Source organism: Anolis carolinensis, chromosome 3, assembly GCF_035594765.1.
Source record: "Anolis carolinensis isolate JA03-04 chromosome 3, rAnoCar3.1.pri, whole genome shotgun sequence".
Taxonomy (NCBI): Eukaryota; Metazoa; Chordata; class Lepidosauria; order Squamata; family Dactyloidae; genus Anolis; species Anolis carolinensis.
In genome coordinates this window covers 179,655,555-179,678,763 of record NC_085843.1, presented here as the reverse complement: position 1 = coordinate 179,678,763, position 23,209 = coordinate 179,655,555, and the positions used below count along the sequence as shown (strand labels likewise).

The following is a 23,209-nucleotide window of genomic DNA, read 5'->3' as shown; positions in this document are numbered from 1 at the left end:
ACTAGCTGTGCCCGGCCACGTGTTGCTGTGGCGAAGTATGGTGGTATGGGAAATAAAGTATTGAGGAATTGGTGGTGGTTAAGGTAAAGGGTAAAGGTTTTACCTTACATTAAGTCCATTATAAATGGGTTATATAGCTGTGTGGAAGGGCCTTGAGTCTACACTACCATATAATCCAGTTAAAATCTGATAATCTGTATTTTATAGGCAGTGTGGAAGAGGCCTAAGTGAGGCCTAACTCTGCCTGTCCCCTGGGCTGAGTGGGTTGCTAGGAGACCAAGTGGGGGGAGCTTAGCCTTCTAACTGGCAGCAATTGGATAAAAACAATTATTCCTCTCCCTCTAATTAGGACTTCATTTTTCTTTTCTTTTTGTTGTATGAGCGTAGAGGCATGGATGAAGGGCTATGCTGCCAAGTTTAGTGTTTCTGGGATGTGTAGTTTTGTTGTTTTGTCCTAGGCCAAGATTTCATTACCCTTTTATATATATAGATATTTTGTGACTAAGGTTAGCCCTCTACATTTGCAGAGGGTTAGGGGTGGAGAACCCTTGCAAAACTGGAAAAAACATGAAAAAATGGAAAACACAAGAGTGAGGCAAGCAAGAGGGAGTGGGGTTGCTATGCCATTTCCAAAGCTTTGGGGAGCAGAGTAGCAGCAATTTTAGTTACCTGTCACTGCTCACCAAAATCTACGAACCATCAGACTTCCATGGGGGGCGGATACTATTGGAAATCATCACCACACTATTTCTGCACAGCAGCACCCCTCCCCATCTTTTGCCATCTACCTCACCTGTAAAGTCTGCTGGTTTGTAGACATCAGTGGGGTGTTGGTGATTAAAATTGTTGTTATTGCACTAGGGACTGGATTAGGGATGATTTAAGTCACACACACACACACACACACACCACTACCACCACTGAAGTCTATAAACCAGTAGAATTTGTTCGGCGGGGGGGGGGGGGGGATATAGTGACTGAAATTGCTACTATATTGCATTCTTTAACTTCGGAGAGCAGAGCGCTGCCCATTTAAATCACCATCCATCTCCCAACCCATGTTTGCTGGTTTGTACTTTGATGGGGGGGGGGGGGGGGTTGGCAACTTTCATGAAGCAGACACATCAGCAAACTTTGGGAAACAGCAAATCTGTGATTAATCAAATCCATAAATTGTGAACACACACATTTGGAAGGCTGACCATATAAACAGGACCGGCCCGAGGAAATTCGAAGGGGTACGCAAATTTTTTTGCGCCCCCTCCCCTGCGCCGCAGGAGGCGTGGCCAGCACTGGCCCCACCCCCCGCGCCCTAACCCCGCCTCCAACGCCGGGCGGCCACGCCTCCCGCAGCATGGGAGGCGGGGCCAGGGTGCGCGGCGCGGGAGGTGGGGCCAAACGTGGCCGCAAACGTGGCCTTTCAGGCCGCAGCCTGAAAGGACTCCCGCTGCAGCAGGCGCACGCCATGGGAGGCGTGGCCGGTCCCGCCTCCCGTGGGGTGCGCCCTGGCCTGGCTGCGCCATGGCGCGCCCCGCGGGAGGCGGGGCCAGAGCTGGCCACGCCTCCACGTCACATGGCCCCACCTCCGCCAGGTGTGGCCACGCCTCCCAGGGGTTCAATAGCGCCCCTGGGAAGGTGGCGCCCAACGCGGGGGCGTGGCCAGCGTGCCACGTTGGGCCGGGCCTGCATATAAATGAGTATTTTTAAAGAGTAAAGACTCAAGCTTTGGAACATGTGCTATGAGCCAGAAATTCCCAATTCAAATCTTCCTTTTGTATATACCATATTTACTCAAGTTGCAATGCACACTCAATTTTGAAGGTGTACATTGCAAAAAAGGACTTGTCATTGAATGTAATATGTGGCTTCCCCTTGCTTATTTGTTATTCTGCTGCCTGTCTCAGAATGACTAATAGGCAAGGAGAAGCCATGCCCTCTCCATCAGGGCAAGACTAGCAAATTTGCCAGCCTCAGTCTGAAATACGGTTTCCCAACAGCCTGGCTGCTTCTTGTCTGGGAGAATCCTATGTTGGGAGGTCTTAGCTGGTCCTGATTGTTTCTTGTCTGGAATTCCTGTTTTCTGAACATTGTTCAAAAGGCCACCTAACACCTCCCAACAAAGGATTCCCTCAGGCATGAACCAGCCAGGCTGTGAATCTTCAAAAGGCCATTAAATGCTAATCAAGCTGGCCAATTGGAACATTCACACTTGCCTCAAACAGACAAGAGTTTTTCTCCCACCCTGGACATTCCACAGAAATATAAACTTCACTTGCCTAGTTTCCAGCAGACTTCACAACCTCTGAGGATGCCTGCCATAAATGTGGGTGAAACCTCAGGGGAGAATGCTCCTGAAACATGGCCATACAGCCCGGAAAACTCACAGCAACCCAATTAATGGACAGTTTATCACAAAATCCCCCAACTACTACAAACAGGAATAATAACCTAAGCAGAACCATTTAACCAACATTGCAGAAGGGCTTTACTGAGTGGGAATAACCATTCCAGAAATATTGTGGCCACGAGTAAGGGTATTACTGGACAAAGAGGGTTAAAATAATAGTAACCTTTGTTTTAATCACACTTCTAGTTAAATGTTGGAAAAGCTCCAGGGGCACGTAACAGTTCTGTTATTTGACCAAACGTCATTCTTAATCTCATTGCTGTCTGTCACTGGTTTTCAGGTATTCTTTCACAGATTCCCTGGCTTAACCTCGCCAAATAAAAGTGACATGTTGAAGCATTTTCAATGTATACCAAAATGTACTGTCAAAAGCACAAATCTGTCTTTCTTTTCTTCCTTCCTTCCTTCCCCTCTCTCTTTCTCACTCTTGCTAAAGAAAGCATGCAGTGAAGAGTCAAAGGGATTCTTTAAAACTTTGTATCTGAGGATTCAGAATGAGGTCATATCCAGGACCCATCCTTTGAAAACTCATTTAAAACAAAATGTATGCAACTTAAGCCCCATTTCTGCTTGAAAAGCATCCTTATTCAGTCTTTAACACTCTAGCTATCTTCTCCGTCTGGTTACTGAATTATTCTCTCTTTTTCATTTCCTTAGGAAATGTTCTTGCCTTGTTACTGGGTCATCATTAATCTCTATATGTATTACCAAGAGAAACTATGAAATGGCCAGTCTGCCCCATTTTAATTCCTTGGCCATTTTTACATAATTCTAGTATAGACTGTTATTTTTAATTTTGCTGTGTGATTTGACTCTCTTGTTCTTTTGATAAGTATGTATAATTCTGTGCTGCTTTGAGTGCAGACATTGTAGAAAATGGATATAAATAAATATTTGGAAAGGTTCAAATACCAGCAGATTCCTCAGCACAGTTTGAGTTAGCAGCCAGTTAACATGTTTCAGTGACTGAGAAGCAGCAGAGTTGAATGCGGGGAAATTCATTCCAATGCCAGCAGGGGGGGCCTGCACTTGTCACTTTCTGCCAGTTAAAGGATTTCTGGAGACGTGCAACCAGAATTCAAAGCAGGGCTTTGTAATGAGCAGTTATGAATCTTTTGATTAGCCAGAGAGCTAGGTTAAGAGAGAAATTATCCTAGCAACATGAACATGTGGCAAAGGATGCAGAGCAAATCATCGCAAGTGATCCTTTTGTAATTTTCAGCCAAAACAAAGAAATGGACCCTGGCAGGTTGCAAAGGGAAAGAGATGTTTGTTTTTCTTCCACAGTGAGGGGGCAATAGATGGTTGATTGCTTGATGTGATTTCCTGCTATCACAACGTCATATAAAAATCAGAGACATCTCCATTTGCAGCCTACTGTTTTCTTCTGTTGGGATAAGTACTAAATGGAGGTTTTGAATGATAAGCCATTTAGGAACGGAGTTTTAACTCACTCTGAGGAGTTCCTATCTGTCTGTTAGGCTCAGTAAATCTCTTGGACCCAAGTAGTTCTGCCCATACCTCTTTTCTCCTGCTATACTTACATAAGTCTTCCCATTAGACTTGGGCCTTTTTTTTCATGTCAGGAGCAACGGGAGTTGCTTCTGGAGTGAGAGAATTGGCTGTCTGCAAGGACGTTGCCCAGGGGATGTTTTACCATCCTTGTGGGAGGCTTCTCTCATGTCCCCGCATGGAGCTGGAGCTGATAGAGGGAGCTCATCCGTGCTCTCCCCAGGTGGGATTAGAACCTGGCAGCCTTCTGGTCAGCAACCCAACCTTCAAGTCATGAGGCTTTTATCCCCTAGGCCACTGAAGGCTCCTAGACTTGGGCCTGAATCAGTCTGAATGAAAATGATTTGTATGTTCCGGTGGGCTGTTTCATATAATCCCTGAAAACAGAATGAGGAAGAGGGAGACAAAAAGCCCAGCAAAATGGATCAAGAGAGCCAGATTTTTTTAGTTAGTACTGGAGGGTAGAGATAAGTCTCCAATATGCTTGAGGCAGGATATGTGCGTCTTTTCTCCTTCCCCAGCAGCAGCGTCAATTTCTTTTTGGAGTTTACTAGGCTCCTTCTCCAGAAAGAGCCAGTGAGAACTCACTTTCCCAACAGCACTTTCATGGGGCGGGCATTGAATAGTATCTGAGTTCCTCCCAGAGCATGATGGGAATTGAAGTTTTTCTCTCTGTGTGTTTCTCACACAATAAAAAGCCTGGTGATGTCCATGCTCTGATTGGCTGAGAATGGACACAACCAGTGACTACAATTCCCAAAACCCTCTCTTGCGGGTTGTCTTATTATAAAAAATATTATGGTTAAAACTTAAAAATAATTTTAAAAATTATAGATTGGTGAATTGTTCTGAAACTTGGCAGGCCTGCAATTGTAAATGGAGTCTAAATCTGAGGTGGGTTTCGTGCAGATAGGCCTTAAAATGGCTGAGGATTGAGCCTTTTAAATTTCCCATTGTAGCCAATGGGCCAATCTCTCATAGAATCATAGAATCATAGAATAGTAGAGTTGGAAGAGACCTCATGGGCCATCCAGTCCAACCCCCCGCTAAGAAGCAGGAAATCGCATTCAAAGCACCCCCGACAGATGACCATCCAGCCTTTGCTTAAAAGCCTCCAAAGAAGGAGCCTCCACCACAGTCCGGGGGAGAGAATTCCACTGTCGAACAGCCCTCACAGTGAGGAAGTTCTTCCTGATGTTCAGGTGGAATCTCCTTTCCTGTAGTTTGAAGCCATTGTTCCATGTCCTAGTCTGCAGGGCAGCAGCAAACAAGCTTGCTCCCTCCTCCCTATGACTTCCCCTCACATATTTGTACATGGCTATCATGTCTCCTCTCAGCCTTCTCTTCTGCAGGCTAAACATGCCCAGCTCTTTAAGCCGCTCCTCATAGGGCTTGCTCTCCAGACCCTTAATCATTTTAGTGTAACTTCCCAGTAAAGAGAATGAGGGGTCAGCCGACAATGGACCCCAAAACAGCATGCCTTTTGGCCAAACTGCACACCTCTACTTCCCACTCTACAGATTCATTGACGGTGGCATGATTTTTGTGATCCTGACTCTTGTTGGCACACCTAGCAGTATTGTCCTCCCTTCTTTGCTTAGACCAAAAATCAACAACCTGTTGTTTTGATCCTTACAGATATTGCTAATTAATCTCTTCATATTAAAAGTCATAGGCCTCAAGTGTAACAAACTCTTAAGAGAGCTTTTACACATAGTGCAAGAAATTATCCCTCATTCCTCAGATTTACTAGCTAGTGCAAAACAGTACACCACAATGTGCATGAATGTCTCCAAAACAGTAACTAAAGAAGTGGTAAACAATGGCTTAAAAAAAACCATGAGTCACTGTCTTGGTCCACCTCTTTCAAACTTTTACTGACATCAAACAATGGGAGCTCTTGCTCATTTTATCTCCCCTTTATGGCTGTTGAGGTATCAGATGTTCCAGGCAGGAGGAATTCGCTGTACAGCTCCTTACACACCAATGCTCTCTTTTGGAAGTGAGGGTGATGCATATGTAGGCAAAATCATAATCACAGTCTCCTCCTTATAACTGAAATTTCGTCATGAGATGAGCTCACAGAGAGATGAATAAGGTCAGAAAGCTGCCTTAAAACTAGAAAGAAAAGATGATTGAAAACATTCTGTTAGGAAAATAGAAATGGGGCAGGGGCAGATTGATGACTAAAGTATGTCCAAAACTTGGATGGAGGATTAAGATTGTCAGGGACAAGCTTGAGCCTTTCCATCGATAGTCTTAATCCCTTCAAGAGGAAATCATGATTTCTCTGGTACAGTCTCTGTGTCATATGAAAGCGTAACAATTAATAGATGTAGAATGATGTGTAACATAGACTACAAGTTAGATTCCATGAGGGTAGTTTTAGCTTATGTGATGAATTGAACAGAAGCCTACTGCATGAGATAGCTACCATGTTTCATTGCATAATAGTCACACTTTTTCCCCTTGGGAGAAGGGGCTGCAACTATTATCCAGTGGCAGCTATTATCATGTAATCGTCCCTTTGATAGTGCAGCCGAGTGATACTTCGCCCGCTCCAAAAGGAAAGTGGGTAGGTGAGTTTGATGCCAAGTCAAGTCCCACTGCAGCAAAAGGGCAGTCACATCCTTAATTCACTTGTACTAAGGGTGCAACTGTTATGCAGAGAAGAGAAAAATACCAGTTTTGCCTTCCCCAAAAGTGGGGTGTAACTATAACAAGATATTATTACAATCCATGATAAGCACAGGGTGTGGCACAAACACCCTGGGAAGGATGCAACTATTATGCAATGACATCTACTATGCAATGAAATACAGTATGGTGTGTTCTTTGTCTGGAAATAATTTCTAGATTTTGACTGCTGCACAAATTAAGTGGAAGCCAGAATGCCCTGTAAATTACTATACAAATCGAAATCTATTGCAATACTGTGTTAGGTTTTAGTTTATAAATTTATAAATACCCCTCCCCTTTCACTGATTCCACTCTTTTGTACCCCTAGATAAGTTATTACAATTGTAAGTCAAGGTTCAGTCATTTGTGTTCCATTAATTCAACACACAGTTTTTGTTTTGTTACTGAGAAAATACCTATTCAGCTACTGAGTGGTTTGGGGCCTGTATCATTTCAGAAATGTGGAAGATATTGTTAAAAAAAAAACACTTATCAGAAGAACAAAGCATTTTCTTTACATAAACATATTTGATTTGAAGGCCTCTTGGAGATCAAAGCCTTTTTCCCCACACAGTTTTAAAATTTGAAACATTGATTATGAGAAGGTGAAACAGCATTTAAATAATATGAAAGAGCTGTAATGAGTTCTCTCATTTATTGTGATTAGTGCGAGAAGATATTGTGCCTCCTAGATTCAGTGACTTCAGTGCACAGCAACAGGTCATTTCTCAAGAACTGTTGACAATTCAGTGAAATTGAAAGAGAGCTGTTAGTTTGTTTTTTCCAGCAATTATTTTTTACTGATGGGATTATATTTCAGCCACCTTGCTGTGTTAGATGAAGAATATTCAGATTTTCTATCATCAGGGAAAACTCTCCACATTGGCTCATTTGTCATGGAAAAGATACAGATATGCTATGGTTGCTTGGTTCATTCAGGGCACATGGTCGGCTCTGTCAACTTTGCATGTATTGACAAGGCATCCTACAAAATAGCATTTCACTAGGCATTGCAGAGGAATTTTAGTATTGATGGGCATCTGTCTTTCGGGGAAATCTGTTTGCAATTATATGTAGATCTCAGTGAGTGATAAGTTTCTTGGAAACCTCAGAACAAAGCTCATTGCCTCATGGATGAAGACTTCTGCTGCTTGCCTGCCTTTCATCATTATGACATCATAGTGTAAGAAGCACAGTTAACTGATGCCTTGGTAACATCTAATGTTGACTGTTATTACACAACACAGTCTTTGAAGGCTAGGAACTGCAATTCACACAGAATACAGCTGCTAAGTTACAGATTGTGAATTTCCTTCACCAATAGTCCATCAGCAGCCAAAGGCCTGCCTGAGAGAAAGACAGCAATGAGTTGAGCAGCCTTGCTTCTCTTGGCAGGTAGTTCCAAATCTAGGAGCAGACAGGTATGTCTTCCATCGGTTCCTAAAAAATAACATTTATCTAATATGAGTAGTATTTCTCAAAGTGTGGGGTGCTTTGTCATTCTTGGAATGACTTGGAATTAATAATAATAATAATAATAATAATAATAATAATAATAATAATAATAATAATTTTATTTTTATATCCCACCATCATATCTCTGAAGGGACTCAGGGCGGCTTACAAGCGGGACCATGCCCAGTAAACAACTACATTAACCATCTAAAAATACATTTGAAAACATGATAAACAATAACAGTCTAAACAAACAATTTAAAAACAGCAGAATATAAAACAACATTACAATGAAACAAAGCAAAGCTAAACTTTAGATGCATGTGATACTACCAGGAGGAGGAAGATCAAGAGACTTTTAAGACAAAATGAGTCTGTAAGGGAGAAGCTGTCACTCAGTTACCCTTAGGCCCTAAGTTGTTTAGAGGTTCATAAACTAGCAACAAAACTGGCCTGGTAAAAAATAAACAGTGCTGTTTCTTCTGGAGATGTATTAAATACTTTTGGTAGGTCTTCCTACTCTTAGTGGAAGCATTCAGCACCAAGGACAGCTTTCAGATCAGTCCTGAAGCTACCAATACCTGGCCAATGTATCCCAATCAAAGAATAGTCATAGCTAACATAGTGGCTCAAAGTGGTATTGTTCCTCTTGTCTTGCTCCCACTTGGATGTTTAAGATTGCCAGATCTTCTAAAATCTAATCAGATGAAGCAAAAAATAGTGTTGTGGTTCCTTAAATACTGTTGTTTGCTGAATAAGCACACAATATAAACACTATAATGGCAGATGTGCATCTCTTGATAGTTGAAATGGGGGAGTATTCATGTGATATTGGAATTACTTCTCAACATCAATTTCCCCTGAAATTGTTTAGCTTTTAATTTTTAAATTGCAACAAATTATCCATCAGTCCATCTCAGTATCATTCATGTGAGGCTTTGTTGTTAATTAGGAAAAGTGGATACTGGAGGGCAGTTTGGATTAATAAGAGCCAAGCAATTGTGCTGACTTGCTAACACCAAATAGGAAATTTCATTAGCATTTATAGGTTATCGCATATCTTTGTTTCCCTTTTTGTTTTGTATCATTGTTTATGACTAGCTAGTGTTGGACACAGATAATTGCATTATAATGAACACTCTTTTAATTTCATCAAGATTTTTTTTTATTTAAGCAGAGGTGACTAACCATCCCTCCTATTTAATTCTTGAGTTGTATTCTCAAATGAAAACAAGAGTTAGTGCTAAATTAATGAAAGAAATATGCCACTCAATAGAAAATGTCTTATTGTTAATCTTTTGCATAACATAGATATAATAGAGATGTGATATAGTCTATGGGTAATGTGCATTAATTGAGGTCTAATCATAGCTGTAAGTGGAGAATAGGCATACCAAAGGCTACCCAAAGGTTGTACCGTGAAGTAGAATTCATTCAAATATATTCCCTCCTTTTAACAAATGTATTTTATTTTAGAGCTCCTGAATCACAAATCTGTCTTTATAGATAATTCCATATCAATGCTTGAAGTTATTTGTACAGGAAAATAGGACCTTAGAATGTGCATTTTATCCACATTCCCAGCCCAATGATACTCTGTCACACTAGCCTTTGCCTAGCCCTTCATAGTTGGCCATGTCCATTCTGAAACTCTGGCCATTGGTATTTTGAACCATCTGATGGAGGAGATTGAAACTGGGTTTTAATTTTTGTGGTTGTTTTAGCATGATTGTATGTTTTTATTTTGTGATGTTTAACCTTGTTGTATGGTCTCCTTTTGGCAATTGAATGTTTTGCCTTATGTTGGAAACCGCCCTGAGTCCTCTTGGGGAGATAGATTGGTATATAAATAAAGTATTATTATTATTATTATTATTATTATTATTATTATTATTTATGACACAGCAAACAAGATAGATATACTGGATTTCGTATCACAAAATCACAAGTCGAACACTTCCTAAGTGTCTAGGACTGTGTGATGTATTTTCGGATGATGCATGCAGATCCCAGTAGGGTGGCCTTTTGCAGTTGGCAGATCGTGATTTTGTCAATGTCTATTGTTTCCAAATGCCGGCTGAGATCTTTTGGCACGGCACCCAATGTACCGATCATCACCGAGACCACCTGCACTGGTTTCTGCCAGAGTCTTTGAAGTTCAATCTTGAGGTCCTGATAGCGGCTGAGTTTTTCCTGTTGTTTTTCGTCAATGCGACTGTCACCTGGGATGGCAACATCAATGATCCAAACCTTTTTTTTTCCACAACTGTGATGTCTGGTGTGTTGTGTGGCAGAACTTTGTCAGTCTGGATTCGGAAGTCCCACAGTATCTTTGCGTGCTCATTTTCCAATACTTTTGCAGGTTTGTGATCCCACCAGTTCTTTACTGCTGGCAGGTGGTACTTGAGGCATAAGTTCCAATGAATCATTTGGGCCACATAGTTGTGCCTCTGTTTGTAGTCCGTCTGCATGATTTTCTTACAGCAGCTGAGGATATGATCAATGGTTTCATCGGTTTCCTTGCACAGTCTACATTTTGGGTCATCAGCTGATTTTTCGATCTTGGCCTTAATTGCATTTGTTCTGATGGCTTGCTCCTGAGCTGCAAGGATCAGGCCTTCTGTCTCCTTCTTCAGTGTGCCATTTGTGAGCCAGAGCCAGGCCTTATCAGCTTTTCCTTCAATTTTGTCAAGGAACTTTCCATGCAATGTTTTGTTGTGCCAGCTGTCAGCTCTAGTTTGTAGTGCGGTTTTCTTGTACTGATTTTTTGTCTGCTGTGCTTTGAGGAGTTTCTGATTTTTGACTTCAATCAAAGCAGGTTCTTCACTTTGCTTTACATATTCTGCCAGGGCATGTTCTTCTTCTTTGACTGTTTGTTTTACTTGTAAGAGTCCTCTGCCCCCTGATCTTCTAGGCAGATATAGCCGGTCAACATCACTGCGGGGGTGCAGTGAATGATGAATGGTCATGAGTTTTCTTGTTTTTCTGTCCAAATTGTCCAGTTCCATCTGTGTCCAATTTATGATGCCAGCAGTATATCTTATGACAGGTATGGCCCAGGTGTTTATGGCCTTGATGGTGTTGCCTCCATTGAGCTTGCTTTTGAAAATTTTTCTGACCCTTTGTGTGTATTCTTTACTGACCACAGTCTTCACATGTTCATGCTTGATGTTGTCCAGCTGTAATATGCCCAGATATTTATAGGCCTCTGGCTGGTGACACTTGATGGTTTGGCTATTAGGCATATTTATGCCCTTACTTTCAATGATTTTTCCCTTCTTCAGTGCCACTGTCGAACATTTGTCCAAGCCAAACTCCATGCTGATATCAGTGCTAAAAATTCGGACAGTGTTAGTCAGAGACTGGATTTCAGTTTCCATTTTTCCATACAGCTTCAGGTCATCCATGTACATCAGATGCGAAATTTTGTGAGATTTCTTAGATGTTTGATAGCCGAGATTTGTTTTTTGTAAGATTGTTGACAGAGGGATCATGGCAATAATGAAAAGCAGAGGGGACAATGAGTCTCCCTGGAAAATTCCTCTTATGATGTTGACAAGTCCATAGCTTTCATTTCCAACAAACAGTTCAGTTTTCCAGTGCTCCATCATGTTTTCAATAAATATAAATAAATTATTATTATTATTATTATTATTATTATTATTATTATTATTATTATTACAAGAAAATCTCTGCCCAGTATCAGAGAGCTCCTCTCCAATTTTCTAATTGCCCCATAATCTTTGGAGAGAAAGTGGCATATGACCTGGCACAGTGCTGTTATTTTTACCTCCAATCCACCTAAACACTCTGCTTGTCTGTCTGTCCCTTGCATAGAAAAATGCATGTGTAAACTGCTCTTTGAAATGGCTGGATAGTTAAGAACCTAAGCACAATTTCAAGTGCAGTAATATATACAATAGCTATCTCCAGTAGCTTTAAAATTTAGTAATTTGTATTCTGCTAAAGAAGCTGTGGGAGACAACATCTTCCATTGGATGGATAGTGAAGGACTTGAGCATGCTAAGCCGTAGCCCAGTGGTTCTCAACCTTTGGGTCCCGAGGTATTTTGAACTACAACTCCCAGATATCCCAGTCAGTTTACCAGCTGATTTCTGGGCGTTGAAGGCCTAAACATCTGGGAACCCATAGGTTGAGAACCACTGCCCTAGTCAATAATGTTGATGCTATGCCAAATCATTCTCCTTCACAGTTTGGCTCCTTACTCTGCAAATGGGAAGGACTGTGTCCTGCTTTACATGGTTGTTGGAGCAAAATGAGATGGGCATGAATGCACATACTAAATAATAAAAAGTTCTTTATGAATCACAGTCATTATCAAGTATGAAGAACATATTTTGTGTTATCTGTCACCACATAGATGCTGGAGAGGCAAGTGTTGATTGTGCAGTTGACTTTCAGCGAATGATGACCTTTCTTTCTTTTTCTCAGGTTGTTAGCAGAGTGGCGGCACAGCAGGGCTTTGACCTGGACCTTGGATACAGGCTGCTGGCGGTTTGTGCAGCCAACAGGGACAAGTTCACACCAAAATCCGCTGGTAGGAAAAGCTGGTTTTCTTTCTCAAATTGGCCTCTGGCTGGGGAGAATTGTGACACACTTTGTCATGTTCTTTGCTCTTCTGTCAGAATTGGTTAGAGTTCTGTCATCTATGTCCGCACTCCTCCCCAGGCTTCTCCATGGCAGCAATTCATAGAAGTGGTATCAAGGGAAATGGAAGGGATAGGTGGGTATATGCACCACCCAGGTAGAGATTTCATTGATGTTTCCACTACAGTAAGATGAATCCCAGAAGAACAGCCTTTCTGTGACTTTCTACTCTCAAAGACTTTTTTATTATATAAAAAAACTGTCTGCAGTTGGTTTAAAATAGGCCCAAAGGATTTGTGATAAAACTCACCTAGCCAGCAGATGGGTATTGTGAGGACCAATTAAGCCAATTGCTGAAGTGATCTGAAACAATAACTTTTGTTTTGTATTGCCTATATTCTATGCTTATAAATGAGGAATCTGATGTACAGTTAGGCCCGTTTCACATAGCATACATGAAATACAATATCATGGGACATGAGAGAAGCCTCCCAAAAAGGATGGTAAAAAACATCAAAACATCCGGGCGTCCCCTGGGCAACGTCCTTGCAGACGGCCAATTCTCTCACTCCAGAAGCAACTCCGGTTGCTCCTGACACGAAAAAAAAAAAAACAATATCATGGATTTGTGTGGGGAAACAGTCTATTTCTTTTTATGAATGACAGTCTCACACATGTGGAGTATAGATATGTGGGAAGTTGGGTGTATCTTTGGCATTGACATGACAGGTTCCATCCTCTTGAAGAGGCAATTACAGTATAAATGGAGACGATTCTATGGGAAAACTGTCAACAAAGCTTTTAATTGTGCAAATTTCTGCTATCCAGAAAAAAAATCCCTTCATAAAGGTAATCTCTGGGCAGAAATACTAATTTTGCTGGCAAATGCTTGTTTCCAAAATGTATATTTGCACAACAAGTCACATTTGTGTGTTACTTTAAAACATTGATTATGGCTGCTATAAAAGCATTGTTATTGAGGATTTTTAAAACTCATTATAAATTAATGTGGCATGGCTGTAAAACCGGGTAACTAGTACAGCTAATAAGCAACACTTTGAGAAAGAAAACATGAGGAGTAATGACTAACTTTAAAAAATTAAATACTAAATTCTGAATTTGAGATTGTAAGGGGCGAGATATGTTTACAGTGTTCCCTCACTACTTCACAGTTCACTTTTTTGGATTCACTGTTTTGCGGTTTTTCAATAAACTCTAAAAGAATATTATTAATCATAAAAAATTACAATTTATAGCCTAAGGAAGGGAGGAAGGAGAAGCCAAAGGAATAGAAAAGGAGCTCAAACGACAGCGGGAGGAGAAGAAGGAGATTTATCAACACACGATTGATTGATAAAGACAAAATAGTGTATAACTACTAAAATAATGTATAAATATATAGCGTCCCTGCTTCGCGGATTTTCACTTATTGCGGGTGGTCCTGGAACCTAACCCCCACTATAAGTGAGGGAACACAGTACATTGTTCCTATCCAGTTCTTAGTCCCCAGTAGAGGTGCCCCAATGAATCATTTGTTGAGTCAATCCAAGTGAGTCCACGGGTCTTCTTTCCCTGGGACTAGCAACTGGATTTGGGCTATTTATTTCTGAAGTGGAGCTTAAGTATTTGTTGTGACGTGAACATGCAGGTTTTTTTTTTATTAAAAACAGTTGTGGTTGTTACTGGCATACTGTTGTGCTTTTGCATAGCTTTCTGTATGCATTCCCTTTTCCTCTTTTTGCAATATTTTGAATTTTGTAAAGCAAAGCAGGAATCTGATGAACTCTCCATTGGGTTCACATCTCTAAACATCTGCTCAGTGAAATGGTTTTTGAAGGTTTGCTATGTTCTTTTTAAACGAATAAGCTCTCATTTACAACCCTCTATTTGTTTCAAGTTTTTAATCCTATTTGCAGTCATATATTTGTTTTACCAGCTTGGTGTTAGAAACACTTCACACATGATGCTCAAGTATAGGCTTTTTAAAAAAGTTAAAAGAGCATCTTTTTTATTTCGTGTCAAAAGCATTGCATAGATAGATAAGTTTAAAACTGATAAAATAAAGGGAGCACAAGCTGCTAAATAGTTGTAGACCAAAAACAGGTGACAGCGACTGCATTGTCTGTAGCTTTGTGGGCAAGCATACAGACGCTGAGTTGATTGTTCTGCTCCACAGTCATACAAGGTGGAGGATTCTTCTAGGTAGTGCCATTTTGCCAGGTTGTCTTTTGATCTGCCAACTCTGCTTCTGAGTCTGTTCAGGGACATCCAAGTTGCCCATTCTTCCTTTGTCCCTGGAGGCAGACCCTCAAGGGAGGCATCCAGTTGGAATTGCTTGATTTTGCTGCCCACAGGGATATTTTTGCTGCTGCTGGAGGAACATTTAGAGGAGTGGTGGTTCTCATAAAACTTTTCCTTGATTTAAGTCTACTGGGAGGAGGCTGATAGCCATACAATGGATGGCTTTCACAGTGTTCAACCTTATTTCTCTCACAGTTAGCAGCAACTTCCTGTCGCACATCAGGAGGGGCAGTGCCAGCTAGCTTATAGAGTCTATCAACAGATGTAGCTTTAAGACATCCTGTAATTATTCTCCATGTCTCATTCAGTGCTATATTCACCTGCTTTGCATGGGCAGATTTATGCCAGACAGGGACAGGCATACTCAGCAGTTGAGTAAGACAAGGCCAGGGCTGATGTCCTTATTAATTTTGGGTCTGCACCACATGCACTATTAGTAAGTTTCCGCAGGATGTTATTCCGTGCAGTTACTTTATGCTTGGTGTTCACACAATGCTTCCTAAATGTGTTAGCATTCGTTCTAAGGTGATGCCGAGATATTTAGGGTGGAAACAGTGTTCAAGTTCTTGGCCTTCCCAGGTAACTTTCAATTTCCTGTTGGCTTAACGATTACGTAAATGGAAAGCACACTGGAAATATCCAGACTAAATAAATATTATTGTTGACTGATGCATTTCTTGGTATAATTATTAGTGGGTTTTGTTGTTGTTATGACATTTCTTTTGTTGCAGATGATTCAATGGCAGCTTCCAGCATAAGCAACAACATGTTATACCCACTTAGAAGGCAATGTGTATATATGTTTGAATTCTAGATACGTTGCAGTAAACGATTTACTTGGAATTCCTCATTTCAGTACTTACACGGGTAGGGTTTTGACTTCAGACACATATATTGTAAAAGAAAGAATATGTTATTGTTTCTCAGTGTCTCAATGTGAGAGGGTCTTACACATATGAGTGCTATGGTAGAGAAGGTTTTATCTCAGGTGTGTGGACCTTCACAATTTAGAGCCCTTTCTAGCTCCCTGGTATTTTCTTTGTGAGGCCATATTTGCTGTTAACATGGTCTTTAAATCCATGTTTAGGTTGTCCCTGTGGTGAATTTGAATTGTTTTTTAGAACACCTAAGGAAGAGAGTTGAGTGGTGTGATCAACTATTTGAAATAAGATCTACAGTAGAGTCTCATTTATCCAACATAAATGGGTCGGCAGAACATTGGATAAGCAAAAATGTTGGATAATAAGGAGGGATTAAAGAAAAGCCTTTTAAACGTCAAATTGCATTATGATTTTACAAATTAAGCACCAAAACGTCATGTTTTACAATAAATCTGCCACTTGTTTGGGAACGTGGCTGCACTTGTGTTGTTGTTGGGCATGTTGGCCCGCTGTGTGTTGCTGCCTAGAGAAACAACTGTGGATTCGGGTGGGAGGCAGACTGCGCTGGTTAATACAGAATGTTGGATGAGCGAACGTTGGATAAGCAAGACTCTACTGCATGTAATAATACAGTCCTGAAATAAGAACTCTGTAATAAAGGTGCATCTGTTTTGCCCCATGTGGTCTGGCATTTCCTTCTTAGTAAGAATAATGCAGTACTTTTAGGAGCCTTCAAAGGACACCATATATTTTATCTCTAAATAAGCTTAAAATGTTCTCTTAAGGTAGGATGCTGTTATTATTGCCCCCATACGGCACACAGAAGCCAGAGGTATTGCTCAAAGGATAATGACAGAATGCTGCCTTGTCCAAAGCCTAATTTTCCTGTTTAAACTTAGTCCCTTATCTGCTGTGCCACCACAGCTCTTCCTAGGTGAGCTCCTCTTTCTTGCCAGGCAGCCAGATGTAACATTTCCACCTTGAACACAAATGAACCACAGGCATTTAAAAAATAAATACACATGACATCTGCTCCCAAAACATTTGTTAGTAAGTAGCATTTGCCTTGTTATGTCACAGCAGGGAGGTCAGGGGCTTATTTGATTCTGTGCTTCAGAAGCATGGTGCCTTTCCCTCTTTCATCAGTCCAATTCCTTGGCGGATTGGCTGTGTTCATTGCTTTTGCCATGAGACATAGTCTTAGTGGGAGCGCCCCTCAATTAATACAGTATACCTTTTCATTATCTAAAGATCAAAGGAGCATTGACTATGTCAGCCCGCAGTGCCTGCAACACAGGAAGAGAATAGTGTTTTCTTGCCAAAACCACTTTCTCCCCATAGTTCGTTTGTAGTTTTTGGCAGAGCTGCACATTCTTCAGCTCACATGTGGATTTTTGATGGGAAGCCACTATAATTGATCATTGCTTTCTGCCTCTCATCATGCCTGTTTCCTCCAAATCTTCCAGTCTGCCACCTTTCCATTCCATTTTCTTGCCTTCTGCTTGCTCAGACCTTTTCTTCCCAAGAAGTTCCTTATTTTGGACCTTGACTTTCAGTTTGTGTGAATCCACCCCATGCTGCAAGTTGTTCTGAGGACAATCCTACCAGCTTGCACACTGGCTGTACCTATGCTTGTGATGCCTAGAGACCCAGCATTAGGAGTATGTCATACAATAGTAATGACAGCAGAAGTGAAAGTCACTTTCACATTCTTTATTTGTGTTTCCTCAGTAGCACAGGGATAGAAAATCCATGTGTCTCTCCCAAGTGAGATATATTTCCTCCAGCATTACTTACTCAAAAAACATGAGCAGTTGCCACCTTTATCTCTAAACAATCAAAAGTGATGCATACAGAAATGTGTTTGTTTCAAGGGATATGTCTCAGTAAAGAGAATAATTTGGATCAGGGTGGGAGATGAAAAGACATAAACTTGCTAAATGTGAAGACATTTCACATAATACTTCAGTGGTATGCTATAAGGCTGTTTTGCTCTTGGCAGGAGGGAAAACGGGGGGCCAGACAAAAAGAGCTGAGTGGAGGATGAGTTCACACAAAAAGCTTTGTTGGGAAAAGACATTGTTCGATATCTCTGCAGGCACAGACCAAGGGGGAGAAGGAGGGAGGGAGGCTTCCAGGCAAGAATGTGCAGCGGAAGGACTTTTGTGAGTTCTGCAGCAAACAAATCTTCACCTAGATCGGCTTGACATGAGACGTTTGATAGTAGAAACTGCCCTCCCATGCTTCCCTTTAGGTCAGCTCATACATCATCCATCAAATTTGACCTTGATTGACATTGTGACATCATTTCTTTAGAAAATGTAGTGAAGCAAGAGTGTCACAGTACACAAGGCAATGATATCCAATGTTCAAGTCATTTTTGACTTAGGATGATCTCAAGGCTGGCAGTGTTTGTTCAGAGGGGTTTGCCTTTGCTGTTTTCTGAGGCTGAGCGTGTGTGACTTACCCAGTTTGATTTCCATAGCTGAGCAGGCATTCAAATTCCAGTGTCTAGTCCAACAAACACTCAGACTGCTACACCACACTGGCTCTGAGCTTCCAATAGTGTTAGATTTTTTTAATTAAAAATGTGATATTAGGAAGTTTGGGTAGAGTGAAAGGAAACTGCATTTTAAAAGATATTTCAGGACTGACTTTAGACATCATGGTCAAATAGTGTGTTTTGAACGCTTATTTCACCTCCCATGCACAATCTTAGTAGTCCTTGGAACAATTCAGTAGCACAGATTAGTGTTGCTGTTAATGGACAGCAGTGGTTTGGTCCAGGGTTTCTAAAACCTTTTCCACTCACTCCTTTCTGCTTGAAAAAATTTATGTGACTCTAGCTATATAGATTAAATAGGTATAAAATCAAACATTTACTGTAAAAATCAGCTTGCTAAACAGGCTGATTTTCATTTTTGTGGAGAAGGCTGAAGCATTGTCTGCAGAGTCCACTAAAAACACTGCACAGTGTTGCTAACATATTTATGGAATGTCTAAAACCTTTCACTGTTGCCAATTGTTTGTGGCCCCACCGTTAAGAAGCAGTGGTCTAAAGAGAGACTTCAAAGCCACCCTGCGAGCTTATGGTTGAAATGTGATTTGCACTCAAAACATCTGTAAAATGAAGTCATTGCTCACATTGTTCGCCACTTCACTAAGTTGCCATTTATAGAGGAATAGATCTTATGTTTCCCATGGGCTAGAAACATCCTATCCTTCCTCTTAATATAGTCTTACCTTTATTGCAATTATCTGGGAGTTTTATGGCTTCTTTCCATATTAATATTGAAGACACATAAGAGCCACTTTTGCATGCCCTTCTGATTCTAACTTTAGAAGTGTAAGTACCAGCTTCTTTGGATATACTTTGGAAACTGCCTATTTTCTTTGGAGGATGTACATCTCTTACTAGGGCCTTTTTCATCCAATAAGCTTTTTTGGATGCAGGGCGGATGTATATGGGGTGCTGTAGATTTCTCAAACCTGCATGTAATGTTGGAATAAAGTGTTGTGTGTATGATTACTAGGGGGAGAGTTTTCACCAGAAGACTAGGCACCTGCATTTCTTCTTACATTTAGACCTAGTGTCAATGAAATACATTGCTACTAGGTCAAAAGGTAGAAAAAAAATGGGTTCCTAGGGCTCTTCCAGACAGCTATTTCCCAGGATCTGAACCCAGGTTTTCTGTTTATCCCAGATTATCTGGCTGTGAAGACTCATATAATCCAGTTTAAGGCAGAAAACCTGGGATCAGATCCTGGAATATAGGGCCTGTCTGAAAGGGCCCCTAGTCTTCTAGTGAAAAATTTTTGAAATACATTTCCATTGCCAATAGAATACAAAGGGAAAACTGGATCAGCTTTTGGCCCACCCTGGTCCATCACACCTTTCCTTAAGTAAGTACCACCCACAAAGATGACACACATGTATGTAAGAAAATCTGGGAGGCCAACCTTTCCTCTTTGACTGTAACTTGCATCCTTTTCATTGAAATTATAAGAGATGAGCCACTTCCAGCTAGAGAAAGATGGTAAGGAGGAAAGGAGGTGGGGCAAAGCTTTTAAAAATGTGAAAAGGAGCTTGTTTGTCAAAGGGTTTGTTAATTGGGATGTGCCAATATATGATATCTTACCTGTAAACTATGTAGAAAGAGATTGTTCAAATAAGCCATGTTCATATAATAAGTCTTGCTCTTGGCTGTGTTAAGGTCTTATATAATATTAGTAGAATTTAACCATTTTTATAGATACTTGTTTGCTTTGTATGGGTACGCGGTTTATTTTCTAAGTTATTTTCAGTCTCTTGGGAGATGTAGCACACACACAGAGATCATCTCTGTGATTGGCTAAATCTCTGTTGGCTTTGTATTTTGCTTTGGTGTATTAATTTGTTAACATGTTCTCTCTTTAATACACAGAGATTTGTAGATAATAAAAAGGGAGAGTATGTATACCAAGAAGGCAAGATTTTTTAAAAAATATGGATTTTTTAAAAGGAAAAAAAAACCTAACTTTTTTTCAAGATACATACCAAATGTGATATGGATTGAATTAAATTGAAGCATCTCAGGTTAGATCTCAGGTCAGATACTACATTTAATTTCTGTGACTTCAGGTTGCCTTTCTTTTCCCTGTGGCGAGTGAGGGAATCCTTCTGTGTCTGGAGCCTCGTTCTGTGCTATATATAGAATTACTGCAACCTAAACATCTATGCTAGAGTAAATTACATTTTTATCATTAACTTTAAACAGGATAAATGTCCTTTGGAAAAATGATTGTGGTCAGAGCCATTGAGTCCTAATGCATGAAAAGCCAATATCTATTGAGTTGCAGTCTTGCTGTTCTCCTTTGACAAGTATCCTTGTTTTGGTCATTTAACTCATTCATTCTGTTCATTCTCTTCCTCTCCCTCTCCCTCTCTCTCTAGGAAAACACCTAGCATAAGTAGCTTTTGTTTTTACACAAATAAATGTGAGGTAATGGGCAGGCTAATCATCTTAAAGATAGAAAAAGGTTTGTTTTTTTACATTGTATGAAGTAGCCATTTTATCAGGTTGCAATTTGTACTGTGTCTCCCTGTGTACTGTGTTACACATTTTGAAGATCCCAGATAACCAGCCCTGAATTATCCCTTAAAGTTTATTTAGGGATTTGTACTTGACTACTTTTTTCCTCTTATTAATGAGGTTTGTTTCCTTAATAGTACATTGTCTGATATGCACCCTGTCGGAAGATCACATCACATTGACTGAAGCTTACACAGTTAATTTCAATTTTTTCAAAAATCAGCATTACTGTATTTCAAGACATCTGTAATATGTAGCCCACACATTTTTGCCTACAAGAATTTTGTAAAAATGCACATGACTGCTATTTATGAAACCCATGCTTTTTTCTTATTTGGAAACATTAGTCTACAATATTATTCATCATCAATGGTTTCTTCTGTATTCTCGTACTCAAGAGAATGGAGCATGAGTGGCAATTCTCAACAGAAACCAAGGGAAGGGCAAAATAGGTGAGAAGGAAAGGGAATACATGGAAATTTGTCTGCAGCAGAAATGTATGAGAAAGTAGAAGTTGGTATGGTATAAGTAAAGGTAAAGATTTCCCCTTGACATTAAGTCTAGTCGAGTCCAACTCTGGGGATTGGTGCTCATCTCCATTTCTAAGGCCAAGGTCCGGCATTATCCGTAGACACCTTCAAGGTCATGTGGCCGACATGACTGCACGGAGCGCCGTTACCTTCCCACCGAAGTGGTACCTATTGATCTACAAAACATTTGCATATTTTTGAACTGCTAGGTTAGCAGAAGCTGGGGCTAACAGTGGGAGCTCACCCCCCATCCTGCAGGTTCAAACCACCAACCTTCTGGTCAGCAAGTTTTACAGCTTAGTGGTTTAACCCACTTAGTGGTTTAGCCACTTGATATCTGTGTATATAGGTATGTATGGTATACCTAAATATATGTTCAAAACGGGGGGGGGGGGGGGGGGGATAGTGTTCAAAAACCATAATAGTTTTAATAAAACTTCAGTGGCTGAAAAGCCCATTGTATCTCTTAAATTCCACAAGGAAATATGAGCAAGCTCGTTTAATGTATTTTCACATATCCACAAACTGCTTTGCCTCCTTTTCTTTCCTTTTTTCGCTGCTACACGAAATTTTACACTAAGAAGAGGCAAATTTCTTGGGAAATCTTTTCCAAAGAAGGATAGAACATACTTTCAAGTCACCACCATGAATTTCCAACAGTCAATCTGCTGCCTTTTGAGAAGAACCAATTGATCTAATACTATCCATACCAGTCTTCATGAATCTAAAATGCGTAAAAACCCATTTTTATTCATATCAAACTACCTTTTGGAGAGGCTTCAGCACATAGGCTCTTCCCGGGGGGATGTTATCCTGAATCCTGGATGTCTAACAACAAAGTGGAATATTTGATTTCCTGCATGATGAGCTTACCAAAATCAAATTTGTACTTTTCTGTCATAACATCGTAGCCTTCCAACCATAAGAAAATAACTCAGCAAATTGTAATATTCAATGTTCTCACTGCAAAAATTTGTAGATGGAAATTGTTGGAAATTTGTAATGGCTGTTTCCTCCTACTGACCTTGAAACAGAAGAATTATGTGACAAAAGTTATTATTAAACGACAGATAGATTTCCAGAGTTATATTCCTGTCCAAAGTAGCCTGAGCGCAGTGCATCACACAGTGAAATCCAGCTTCTGTTGAACCAATGAGAGCTATTCCTTTTGTTCTATCCCGCCCCCGCCCCCCGCCCCCCCCCACACACACACACAAACACAATAAGCTGTTTTAATCTTGCATTGTCTCAAGGGCATAAGAAGAGGGCACTGTTGGATCAGACCAAGGATATTCTACAACATACAGTAGAGTCTCACTTATCCAACATAAACGGGCAGGCAGAATTTTGGATAAGTGAATATGTTGGATAATAAGGAGAGATTAAGAAAAAGTCTATTAAACATCAAATTAGGTAATGATTTTACAAATTAAGCACCAAAACATCATGTTATACAACAAATTTGACAGAAAAAGTAGTTCATTACACATTAATGCTATGGAGTAATTACTATATTTACGAATTTAGCACCAAAATATCATGATATATTGAAAACATTGACTACAAAAATGCGTTGGATAATCCAGAACGTTGGATAAGTGAGACTCTACTGTATTTGAATAAATATGACATAAAAACAATTGAAACACTCTAAAGCCAGTTTATTTGTTGTTATTGTTGTTGATGATGATAATAATAATAAATTCTGCATATGATAGTTTAATTCCAAATGCAAAATATTTTAATCAAACAAGTAGTAAGGAC

General features: G+C 40.3%; 1 protein-coding gene across 9 annotated transcripts in view; it reads left to right on the top strand.

Annotated features, from left to right (window-relative positions):
- The window catches only part of zmiz1 (zinc finger MIZ-type containing 1), a 490,223-nt gene that overhangs the window by 295,258 nt on the left and 171,756 nt on the right, over positions 1-23,209 (top strand). For 8 of the 9 annotated variants that reach the window (XM_062977416.1, XM_062977414.1, XM_062977415.1 and 5 more), the window contains one exon: positions 12,506-12,611. In XM_062977416.1, the coding sequence (XP_062833486.1) occupies positions 12,506-12,611 (106 nt within the window). Of the gene's footprint in view, positions 1-7,862; positions 8,020-12,505; positions 12,612-23,209 lie in introns of those variants that run through there. The other variant, XM_062977419.1, reaches the window with a different exon arrangement.